The sequence below is a fragment of the Halichoerus grypus genome, chromosome 14 (genome assembly GCF_964656455.1).
Source record: "Halichoerus grypus chromosome 14, mHalGry1.hap1.1, whole genome shotgun sequence".
Classification (NCBI taxonomy): domain Eukaryota; kingdom Metazoa; phylum Chordata; class Mammalia; order Carnivora; family Phocidae; genus Halichoerus; species Halichoerus grypus.
Genome location: NC_135725.1, coordinates 89,270,605 through 89,282,908, shown reverse-complemented (window position 1 = coordinate 89,282,908; position 12,304 = coordinate 89,270,605). Strand labels below are relative to the sequence as shown.

At 55.7% G+C, this 12,304-nt stretch overlaps 1 protein-coding gene across 14 annotated transcripts in view; it reads left to right on the top strand.

Annotated features, from left to right (window-relative positions):
- Positions 1-12,304, top strand: part of RAPGEF1 (Rap guanine nucleotide exchange factor 1) — a 134,582-nt gene that overhangs the window by 89,789 nt on the left and 32,489 nt on the right. For 6 of the 14 annotated variants that reach the window (XM_078061937.1, XM_078061939.1, XM_078061933.1 and 3 more), the window contains 5 exons: positions 168-320; positions 791-914; positions 1,354-1,537; positions 2,757-3,263; positions 8,407-8,606. In XM_078061937.1, the coding sequence (XP_077918063.1) occupies positions 168-320; positions 791-914; positions 1,354-1,537; positions 2,757-3,263; positions 8,407-8,606 (1,168 nt within the window). Of the gene's footprint in view, positions 1-167; positions 321-790; positions 915-1,353; positions 1,538-2,756; positions 3,264-8,406; positions 8,607-10,781; positions 10,938-12,304 lie in introns of all 14 variants that reach the window. The other 8 variants (XM_078061926.1, XM_078061931.1, XM_078061925.1 and 5 more) reach the window with 2 other exon arrangements.

Here is a 12,304-nt window from a genome sequence, read left to right as displayed (position 1 = left end):
CTTGAAGCCCCATCCCTGCCCGTGGGGCTCCAGGCATAGTGTCCAGGGCTCCTGCTTCTCAGCCTGGTGCCCCCCATCATTCCCCTGCCCTGGTGCCCTTCTGCCCCTCCCAGGACCTGTGTGTGCTCTGTAACCTTCTGTAATCCCAAGTTCTTCTCATTCTCCAGCCAGTCTGAGCTCCCCCTGACAGATCGAGAGATGGAGATTCTAAACAAGACAACTGGCCTGTCCCAGTCAGCCGAGCTTCTCCCAGACTCTACAGATGAGGAGGTCGCACCCCCCAAGCCCCCCTTACCTGGCATTCGGGTGGTTGATAACAGGTAATTTTTATTTTTCTGGCACCCTCTTCTACTTAAGATATAATCTGATGAAAGGATGGTAGGTGAACCAGAGTGAAGATGGTGCCATTAGGGTAAGAACTTCAAACCCAGCCCCTCGGTCTTTGGAAGCCTTGCAGTCTTGATCTTCCTTGGGAAGGGCATCTGTGGAGGATGTGAGCCCGGCCCCAGTAACTTCCCTTGCCACACGCTCCGAGAACTCCCAGTGGAGAGCCTTTTAGGCTCAGTACAATTTATGATGGAAGGAAAAGAAAGGATTTTTCTGATTTTTGGTTTTTTGGCATTGGTAGGTTTTATTTTGGCAGCGGTGGAGTGGGACAGGAGTTGACAGTGTGAAAAGTAGGTGTGAAGTGTCTGATAATGAAAGAATCCCACATTCTATACCCTAATACCTTTTTAAAAAGCTTTTGTTTGGGTCATTCGGTTTGATAGGATTTCTTGATCTATTTCAGTCCTCCACCAGCATTGCCACCGAAGAAAAGACAGTCAGCTCCATCCCCGACCCGAGTGGCTGTCGTTGCACCCATGAGTCGAGCCACCAGTGGCTCCAGTTTGCCCGTTGGAATTAATAGGCAGGTAATGTAGCCCCATCTGGCAAGGCAGAGGAAGGGTTTGGGTTTGGGAACTTTAATCGTGAAGCTAAAAGAAACCCAGTGGTCTTCAGCCCCTGGCAATGAGAGGATCGTTCCTTCTCTGGACAGGACTACAGGACCTGGCAGAAGTTCCCACATGGGGGAGGGGGCAGGGGTGGAGAGGCTGGAGCTGAGGAGTGTCTCCTGAGGACATCTGAGCCTGGCCCCAGGGCCCTCGCTTTTCACAGTCCCAGCACTCGGAAAGGCTTCTTTCTCGGAAGTCACAGACTTGGCTTTTTATTGCTTTACATCAAAGATGGGCCTTTCCAACCAGTTTCTGAGCTTCGCAGTCTCCTCTAAGTCAACGCACTGATCCCTCTCCCCTGGGCTCTGCCACTGTTTCTCAGAAGTGACTTGGGCTTGTTTTTATTTTTCCACCCGAGGATTTTGACGTGGACTGTTACACACAAAGGCGACTCTCAGGAGGCAGCCACTCGTACGGCGGAGAGTCGCCCCGCCTGTCCCCGTGCAGCAGCATAGGCAAGCTCAGCAAGTCAGACGAGCAGCTGTCCTCTCTGGACAGGGACAGCGGCCAGTGCTCCCGGAACACAAGCTGTGAAACACTAGGTGAGCGCCAGCCATCTTGGTCACACCTCCTGTCTCATCATTTCTTGGTGGCTGCTTTGGGGTCACACAGGGAGGCCAGTCACCGGTCATACGGCCCTGGCCAAGTCATTCAGAGTCTGTTTCGTCATCTGTAGAGTGAGGGGACCAATATCCACCTCTCTCAAGGAGGTCGGAAGTTTGAACGAAATAACCATGTGCATCCACATAGGAGATGCTCAGATGGCAGCCGTCGTTATGGTTGATCTGTCAGTTTGCAGTTTGACTCCCTTGGCCAGCATGAAGAGCCATCTGTGCTCAGAGCTGTGGGTGAAGGAGAGAGCCCCTGACAGAGGGTGAAGGCAAGCGAGCAGCGCATGCTGACCTCCTGGTTGGCGCGGGATGCGTGCCGTGGGGGCCGGAGGGAAGTCTGAAAGGCAGCTTGGCAGGAAGTCTCAAGAGCATTAAGCTGTTCCTGTCCCGTGAGCTAGACATTCCACTTTGAGACTTTATCTTAATCAGAGATTTATAGCAGGATTTCTATACAAGGACGTTAATCTCAGCATCACTGGGAGTCGTGGTAAACTGGAAACTCAGCGGTAGGAAATCTGAGGAGTTGTACATCCGCTTGGTGGAATAACGTCAGTCACGATACATTGATCAATGGACAAAATCCAAGACCACTGACATAGTATTTTTCTCAGTTGGGTTTTTTAAAAAAAAAGAATCCTAAGGGGAATAAAAGACTTTTATGGAAATACATTAAAATGTAAACAGATTATAGTTAAATTAAGGGATTGTGGATGATTTTTATTTTCTTGATATTTTTTTTGGCCACATTTTCTACAGTGGTCACGCATTTTTCTTTTTTAAAAAATAAGAAATTCAAAAAATACAGGAAGATACAAAGAACAGGGTAGCAAACAGCCCTTTTCCCACTTACTTTTGCGTTTTCGAGCAGGGAGAAGAATGAGGCATATAAAATACAGCATAGAGATGAGACAGGAGTCACGTTTGTGTCACACACGAATGAATGGGATTGGGTAGGAAAATACAGCATAGAGATGAGACAGGAGTCACGTGTGTCACACACGAATGAACGGAGTTGGGTAGGAAAATACAGCATAGAGATGAGACAGGAGTCACGTTTGTGTCACGCACGAATGAACGGAGTTGGGTAGGGTCGCTGCTGCCTACGGGGCCTTGTAGCTAACGGGTCATGTGTTTCCTGTCGTGAGTGCAGATCACTATGATCCTGACTACGAGTTCCTTCAGCAAGACCTCTCTAACACAGACCAGATACCTCAGCCAGTGGCCTGTCACCTCAGCCCGTTGCCGGAGTCCTTGGGAGAGTCTGGGTCTCCGTTTCTCGGCTGCCCTTTCCAGTTGCCTCCAGCACCCAGCAGCTGTCCCCAGCCAGATGGGCCGTTGGCCCCAGGACAGCAGGTGGACACGCCCCCTGCTCTCCCCGAGAAGAAGCGCAGGAGCGCGGCCTCCCAGACCACGGACAGCTCGGGCTGCAGGGTGTCCTACGAGCGGCACCCCTCGCAGTATGACAACATCTCCGAGGATGACCTGCAGAACCCAGCCTCGGGCCCGTCCGTCCCCTTCACGCCCTTTGCTGCTATTCTCCCCTTTCAGCAAGGAGGGTCCTCAGCCTCTGTCGAATTTGTGGGTGATTTCGCTGTTCCTGAATCAACGGGTGACCCGGAAAAACCACCTCCTCTACCAGAGAAGAAAAACAAACACAGTAAGCTTTTGTCGAGCTGTTGTCAGGAAGCACGTTCTGTAACCTAACATGGGGGTGTGTTTTATCTGGGCATCTAAGCATTGGGCCAGAGTCACGCCAGTGGCCTCGTGATTTCATAAAAGACGGGGCCCGTGGTACGTGGACACTTCGGGGAGCCTTGTTTTGTCGGTACTGGTAATGGTTTGTAGAGCTTGATAAGCCGACCTGTCCTTGCGGCCTCTCTCAGCTCTCAGGCCAGGCCCCGCAGAGCCCGAGTGTTTGGCCCGAACACCCAGCGACAAAGAGAAGTGAGTGTCACAGCTTCAGGACAGCATTCCAGCAACATCCGGGTAAAGCGGGATGGACGTTTGAATTCAGTTAGAACTCACCACATCCACAGAGGGGTTTTCTGAGGATCCCTGAGAGCGTGCAGGTTGCTGTTTAGAGAGGTCCCTGGTACCCCTCGTCTTCTGTTTGTGGACATGAACTGTCACGGAATGACTTAGAACCTGAGCTTGCCTGGTTGGAGCTGCCGAGGACATTTCTTAGACCACATATTTTTAATACAGGATGTTATTAGGGTCCAGGGTGGCGCTGAAATTTTAGATATTTGTAGTTGGAGTATTTCTGGACTGTCACTTTGCCATCAGATTCCTAAGTAGAGTCCTGCTAGAGATGGTTTTTCTGCTGGATCCCCTCACGGCTCCCTGTCGCAGGGTTTCTCCGCTGCGCCCCCTCCCCCGATCCACTCGTGCACTTCTGCTCCATCTGTCTTTGGTGGACTGGCCATCAGCATTTGGGTATGTGTGTGGTCACCTGGGCCACACAGCCCCAGGGCTCCCTGGCCTCAGTTGCAGCATCCAGCAGAGAACTTCCACCAACTAGGAATTGACTCTCCATTCCAAATTCCCAAATGAGAGCATCTGATTGGCCCCAGCTAGCACGGGGCCCACCCTCAAAGAAGGGGAGAGTGGTTAAATGCAGCAAGGGTGGCCCCGAGGGCAACTGGGTGGGCCTTGTCCCCCAGCTCCTTGCTGGGTGTCGCCCAGGCTGCATCCTAGCCTAGGGTGGTCTCTTCCCCCAGCTGGAGGGAGAACCGGCTCTGGAGGGCTGATGAGGTCATCCCCATCTGTCGTTCACTCGTGAGAAGCAGGGTGCTACTAGAGGGGATTGCCAACGGCAGCGCCGGGGACATTTCCCTCTGTGCCTCTCCCTCTGCACCAGCAAGTGTCTAGAGAGCTGTTGGCCTTTCCTCTCCACCCACCTTACTTGACTGTGCCGCTCTGGGCTCACACCCTTTCCTCTCTTTTCCTTTCCTTGGAAGTCTCCGAACCCAGAACACAGGGTAGGAACCACAACAGATGTGTGGTGTTGCCTGGCCATGGAGCCGGGGGCCTCGCCTCCGCTTTTTAGAGCAGGGCGGGCCATGGCCCTTACGTGGGGCTGCAGAGAGGAGGAGGAAGGGAGGCATCCGCTGTTCCCTTTCCAACAGCCTCGAGTCTCCAGTGGCTAAAAATATTTTCTATTAGACTCTATTTTTAGGCTTTATCTTTCCATCAGTGTCTGTAGTACTTGTGTCTGCAAACCTTGAAAAATGAGAGCTTAAGGTGTGGCGTGCCCTGGGCCAAAGCTTCACACGCCATCGTATCTAGTCTTTACACTCTGGCCCTGGGCAGCAATGATAGCACGGTTTATAGAAGAAGAAACCGGAGTGCAAAGGATCAGCTGGCAAGTGAGTGGGCAGATCTGGGCTTTGGAGTGGGCCTGTGTTTTCCCAGCACGCTAAGGAGGCAGGGATCCGGCCCTCCTTTGTGGAGACTGTGTGGGTTTCAGTAGTGACTGCCAGGCAGCAGGGAGTCTTTTTTTAATGCCCCGTGAAAGGACCCCTGAACTTGAGGCCTGGTCCTAGTCTCCAGTCCACTCTTCCCTTGGGGAGTTCCAGTCTTTGACCTGGTGGAAAACTTGCAAAGTTGCGAGAAAGGAGGGAGATAATCATCATCCCTTGTATTTGGCTAATACTGGACAGAGCTCATACGTACACAGCCCTGCTATCATAGAGTGTCCTTCTCCTTTGGGTTGCGCTGACGTCTTGAGTCTTGAGGGTCGTTGGCCCGTCTTGCTGAGGGCAGCCCTCCAAGCCCCTTGTGCCCAACGAGCTTCCTAATCACTGCCCGCAGTCCTGGGTGCCCGCTGGAGCACCGCCTGCCGAGATTCGCGGTGATGCCGGCAGCTCCCTTCTCTGAGCTCCTGTGCTGGGCTGCCTTTGAAACGGATCCGGTCTTCCTTATTTCTCGAAGGTCCTGAACCTCTCTACTATCTCTGTGTTTGGTGAGCAGGTCTCTGCAAGGACTTCAACATCTGGACGGCCAGTTCTTACTGAAGCTTCCTGTTTTAGGCAAAGATGCTTGTGTTCAGTCTTTTAGGGAGCACTTGGTAGGCATTTGGGATCCCCTTCAAAGGCTTGCCTCTTCCTCTAGAACCTCGTGGTGTTGGTGGTGCGGCGTGGAAGAATGGCGTCGTGGGGCTCGAGGGGGTTGGTGGGCTGCACTTGATTTCCGGCAGCAGAGCCCTCGTGGGCAAGACTGCCTTTACCTACCCGCCTGTTATGGCCAAGCTCTGCTCAGTGCTTGCTGGAGTGAAGACATTCTTATTGATTCTTTTAAATAGAGGAGATGACTTTGAACCCCCTCCTTCAGTGAAGGGCATCAGAAAGACAGCCCTAGAGAAAGGCATTGCTTATCTACCTTGACCCCAGTTGAGGGTCTCCAGTTAAGCCCCCAACTTTGAGGCTATGTGAAAATACAGAATGAAGCCCTGCAAAATTGTCCTGGCCACTTTTGCTTGGTATCTAGCAGGTGCTCCAGGAAGACAGCACCCAACTCCAGATGGTACCTTCGACATCTGCCGTACACGCACTAAGTTCCTTTGCTTCCAAACCTGGGACCCTTTTTCTTGCTAGTTCCCTCCTAGTGCATGTGCAGCAGCCCTGTGAGTAAACTCATCAGCCCTCGTTCCTAAGGGTCCAGGGGTGGCGTTCCTAACTCATGAATCAAGGGGGCATGACAGCGTTTCCCCTGCAAACGTGGACACGTTTGTGTTTATAGGGAATTCCCTAACTCTCAGGAGCTTCCTACACCCCTGAGAGAATGGGAAGGGTGGTACTGCATTTCAGGCCAGCCTTGACCTAGACTTTGCTGTGGGGAGTGTCCAGTGCGGGTTCCAGTCCCACAGAGAGACGGGGATTGGAGAAGGGCCTACTCCCACCCAGCCTCCCAGCTTCGTAAGGCTGCCAGAGGGCCGGACAGTCAGCTCCAAGCTGTCACTTGCCCCAAACCCGTGGAGTCCTCAGAAGGGCCTGGCTCTGGAGTCGGGGCTCCAATCGCTAACCCCAGTTGGGAGTAAGGTGCAAGGGCTGAGGGCTCCGCGCCTGCCTCAGGAAAGGGTGCCTGTGAGGACGGGCCCCTGAGGTGTTGCGCCTCCCCAGGTGGGCGAGGCCCCTGCTGGCTGCGCGGGCTCACGGCTCGGGCAGGAGCCTGCCCCTGGGCGGCCTCGAAGCTACGGGTAGTGCCAGCCAGAGGGAGCAGCATGGTGTCAGGTGGCGGGGTGGCAAGGGCCGGGCTTTCTGAAACAGGTTTAGGGAGGAGAGGGTGCACGTGTTTGAATTCAAGCATGTCTTTCCTCGCCGTCTGTCCCTCCCCCGAGGATGTAGCCTCTCGGCTGGAAGGGGAGAATGGCGTTTAGTGGCTGTTACTTCTTGTTTACCCGGTGGGTGCTTTATCAGACCCACCCAGGGCCATCGCCTGGCCTAGCAGGTCCCTTGGTCGGGTTAGGTGACGTGTGTCTCACTCATTCGTTCTACAAATACCTGTGGAAGCTGCTGTGTCAGCACTGATGGTGGGGCGGCAGACACGGGCCCTGTCCCCCGGGAGCTTCAACTCTCCAGTGACAGACAGTAGATCCTGTTGCATCGGCCTTGAAAATATATCCTGAATCAGATCAATCTCACCACCTCGACCCACACCACAGTCTGTCACCTAAACACCACAGCGGCCCCAGAGTTGTTTTCTCAAGACAAAGCAGCTCCAGGCAGGCCCGGAGGGGAACCCTTCGTGGGGTCCCACCGGCATGGCAGCAGGCCGGCCTCCTTGCCCCGTTCCCACAGCCTCTCATGACCTCCCAAATGATTGCCTGGCTCCTTCCAGCCTCCCCTTGCTGGCTGTGCTCTGCTCACCAGACCCCTGGCCCGACCTTAGCCTTTGCCCAGCCTGGAGCCTCGGTGTGGAAGGCGTCATGTAGCTTATCCGTATTCTGGAGAAGCCCCCACCACCGGCCCACTTCACTGTCTGTCCCCAGCATTCACACCTGGTCTGTTTTCTGTCTCCTGGGAGGGTGTGAGCCTCACATGGCCAGAAGACTTGCTTGCTGGCCCCTGAGCTGGTGCCCAACACATAGGTGCTCAGTAAAGTCACATACGTGGGACAGTCCCACAGGTGGCTCATGCTGTGGGCAGGGCTAAGAGGACTCCATGGAGGGACAAGGAGGGGCTGCTGGGCGGACGGCTCATGCCGAGCCACAGGCAGGGGAGAGCCTGCTCGGCAGGACTGAGGGGAACAGCACGTGCACACTTCCCTGAGTGCTCCAGAGAGGGGAGGAAGACCACGTGCCTGGGGTCAGAGGAGTGGGAAGTGGCACCTAGTCTCCGCCGTGGCCACGGGGTGCCAGGAAACCCCCAGGGCTTTTCAGCGGAGGGGGGTGGTCGCCCCCCATATGCTTTTTTTAAAAAGAGACTATTTTTTAGAGTGGTTAAAGACTATTTTTTTAGAGTGGTTTTAGGTTCACGGCAACACTGAGCGGAAAGTACAAGGAGTTCCCGCAGGTCCCGGCCTCCCCCGCTGTCACCTTAGTCATCCAGCCTGCACGGGCGTGTCCCTGCCGGCCGGGGCCGCAGCCTGCGTAGGGCTCACCCTTGCTGTGTGTCCATAGGTTTTGGCCTGTGGGCGACATGGTGTCCGTGGTCTGGCGTCGGCGGAGGCCTCTGTGGGCCTGGGCCTGGCCATGCCAGGGGAGCAGGGAGGGGCCCGCTCGGGGGCAGGGGGGGCAGCCGTGGGCCACACAGCCGCCCCCCAGTAACGCCGGGCCGCCCCCCACCCCGTCTGCCCCGCAGTGCTAGCCTACATGCAGCTGCTGGAGGACTACTCAGAACCGCAGCCGTCCATGTTCTACCAGACGCCGCAGAACGAGCACATCTACCAGCAGAAGAACAAGATGCTCATGGAGGTGTACGGCTTCAATGACTCGTTCAGCACCGAGGCCTCGCAGGAGCTGGCGCCGCCCCCCGCCCTGCCCCCCAAGCAGCGGCAGCTGGTAAGCCGCCCCCCGCCCCGCCGCCGCGACCCTCTGCTGCCGGGACCACGCGGCTTCCCACACGGGTGCTCCCACTTCCTCCCGACAGGCTCCCCCGTCTCCCCGCCCTGGGGGTGGCAGCGCCCTTCTCTTCCAGAGCAGCCCCACGCAGCTGGGCCTGGCTTGTGCTCAGAAGGTCTGCTCTCTCTGCTGACAGTCTCTTGTATTTTTCCTCTCTTCTTGGGCTCCAATATAGACCTCCCAGAAAGGAGGGACTCAATCAAGGCACAGGGCCTGGTCTGTGTACGGCCATCTGTGGACTTGATTTACATAATGGCCCAACTACACAGAGTGACTGACACCCCACCCTGGCCAGCGATGGCCCCGTGCAAACAAGCTCTATTGAAGCACGATGGCCTTACACAGAGCCGTCTGTGTTCCCGGCATGGCACCCCGTCTCCTCTGAAAAGCCTCCCATGTGAGGAGTCCCTGTAGGTACCGAAGCCCAAGTCAGCACAGAAGGCAGGCTGTCCTGCGTGGGACCAGGCGGGTGGGCAGGTCGGCCGTGCCTGCTGCACGCCGGAACCCTGTTCCTGCGGCTCCCAGCTTACCAGCCAAGTGGACCGTGGTCAGGTGGTGGAGTCCAAGCATCTCGCCGGGAAGAGTGCACCTCGGAAAGGGATTCTTTGCTGTTCAGAGCTGCATATGCTGTGTTGCTCATAGGCTGACGAGCCTGGTAGTGTTTTCACCGCAGAGGGGCCTGGCCATCTTCCTTCCTTCGTGAGAGGACGTGAAGGTGCTGGCCTGCCTTTTCTGGGAGGCAGCTGCCGACTGGACAACCAAGACCCCGGGTTACTCCTCGAGCCCCCGCCCTGCCCCGGGGGCCCCTGAGCCTTCCTGCATTCAGGAAGCTCAGGGGCTGACCAGGCAGGGCCCAGGACTAGCTGTGTCTCACGACTTACACTCAGGGCCTCAGTTCTTCACCCACCCTGCCCACCCCAGGAACCCCTGAATATGCCCCAATATGAATCTAAATGGCTCTGAAAATGTTTCATAAAGGGATCTTTACCGTGGAAATAGAAATGCCTGCCCCAGGGAGCCCTGACCTAAAATGTTTGGTTCAGCGGCTGAACTGGATTTCGTTGAGATCTGAGACAGTCTCAGCCCCTCTTGCCAGTGTCCACAGGTGCCCATCGGTCATCCTTGGGCATCTTCTCTGCACCGTGGAGCCCACAGGCTTCACACAGGTCCCTAGGGAGCGCTCTTGGACTCGGAGCCTGTGTGGGAGAGCCCACCGAGCGCTCCGCATGCTGTCCGGGCAGTAGCGAGGGGCCCAGGAGTGAGGCAGACACCCTGCTGAGCACTGAGGCTTGGTTTGGCTTCACGTGATCCTCCCCACAGCCTCTGTCACCCCCATGTTAAGTCAACTGAGGCTGAGGAAGCCAGGGAGACTTCATTGGAGCCCATGCAGCGCTGGAAGTAGAAGATGGGGGACCAAGCCCAACTCTGGCTGAAGCCCGGCACGGCTCGTGACATGCCCTGCGCCTGCCGCGTGGCTGCCCTCTCTCAGACGCAGATGCAGGAAGGCTTGTACTCCATTTTACCAGCAAAAGTAGTAGTCGTAATTGTGCCTGTTGGCCCCGGTACAGTGTGGCAGGCGCGGTTCTGAGTGTTTTACGCACAGACGGTCCTAGACAGGTGTCCCCATTTTACAGATCAAGAACCTGAGGCACAGGGACCTTTAAATAATGCTTGAGGCCAAACAGGTCCCAAATGGTGAGGCCCAGGTTCAAAGCCAGGCGGCCTGGCTCCAGGAGCTCACTCTGCAGAAGCATGGATAAGTGCAGGGTCTGCTCCCCAGGGGAGGAACGTGAGGCCCTACGTCAGTGCAAGCCAGGCCCGTGGGGCCCCGAGCCCGCTTGGCCTCCTTCCACCTTGCCACCGCTTCCAGTGGACACAACGTGTATGAAAGTTAGCTTTTTAAATCGCTCACAAGGAGGTGAAGGAGGGCACCGTCTCATCCGGGTGGACTCTGGCGGGCATCTGTGATTCCTCAGCTGAGCTGAGAAGCCATCCCTCTCCAGAATGTCCAAGCAGAATTAGGTAGCAGCCTATGGAGGCTTCATGTGCACCTGCCTGACTGTTCTCTGCTTTTCTCCCTCCTTCCCTGTCCTCTCTCTCGTCCCTTCTGTCCAGCAGGCCTCCTATGCTGCTTCTTCCTTCTCTGTCTCCTACTGTGTCCAGCAAACTAAAGTGGCCTTCACCCCCGAGGACGGCAGTGCCGCTCAGGGCATCAGTGTGTCCGTCTCTAACTCCTTTCTCAGCCGGCACGGCAACTTGCCTGTGCCCTCGGTGAGTCGCTCCCTGCTGCTCTTTGCTTGGAAACGTGAGTGCGAGCTTTCATTTGTCGCCTGTGCCTCCCGACCTGCGTGCTGCTGCCCAGCCCTGACTCTGTCCTCTTGCAGACCCTGCCCTAGACAGGAAGGGGCATGCACGGTTGGTTCTCTGTGGCCCGAGGACTGTGTGAAGGGGCGGGGTGGGTGGGGTGGCGGTGGGGACCGGGCGTGTTAGTGGCCACGCTCTCGGCATCACCACTCAGAAGTAAACTGGCAGAAGCGTTTTGGCCTTTTTGTTCTGGTCTCCCATTGGGCCGTGGGTCAACCCTGTAAGTGTTCTGTATTTAAAAAGAAGTCTTCCTCCCATAGGAAGCAAGGCCAGGGAGAGCAGGCTTTAGCAGGACATGAGAGTTCGAGTGTGAGGGCCTTGTCGGCTAACTTCTGCTGTGTAGCAAACCACTCCAAAACTCAGTGGCTTAAAACGACAGTAACCCTTTGTCATTGCTTAGGACATGGGTTGGTAGGGTGACGGCCCATCTGATTGTGGCTGGCCCCACCAGCACCTCTGGAACCTCGGCTGGGACAGCGGGCCGCTGTGGCAGTGCTCCTCCTGACCCTTAGCCTCCGTGAGGCCAGCCCGGGCTTGCTCCTGCGGCAGCCGGCGGGGTGCCTGGGGAACTGATGGGAGCAGGCAAGGTATCTTCAGGCCTAGGCTCAGAACCGGCCCACTGTCTGTCACTTCCTGGCATTCTCTCCGTTGAGCCACGAGGCCAGCCTGGGATTCCAGGAGTAGGGAGCTGGACTCCGCCTCTTGCAGGGCTGCTGCCAGATCACCTTGCCGAGGGACGTGGCCATGGGAAGGGCATGGGTGCAGCCAATTTTGTAAATAGTTTACTTCTGAAACTTAGGGGACACTAACACTTTGGGAGGCATAGTACTGGTCTGTTATCTTTTGCTGAAATCTGCATCTGTCCGGGAACCTAAAGGGCTACCATTCTTCCTTTAATCTGTTAAGATGAGACTGAGCAGCAGGGGAAGAGCTTGGATGGGGCCATGTTTGGGTTCTGCTTAAAATCAGTTTTGCCTTTGGGTAGTTTATTTATCCCACCTGGTCTCCGCTTCTTTCCTTCGAGATTACACTTGTCTCTTATTTTGTGGTTGTGAGGATTAAGTAAAATCAGGTAGGAAAGTTGATTATTACAGCTCTTGGTCTCAGAGTCCGGGGTTCTAGGCTCGGCTCCGTCCTCATTCTGCACGTGACAGCTTGGACAAATGGCTTCACCTACCTGGACTTCCTTTTCCCTCTGCGACCTCGTGACTGGTTGACCAGGTGACTCACAGAGACCTAGCCAAGCTCAGGCTCCCTGTGTGGTTTTGTCTGGT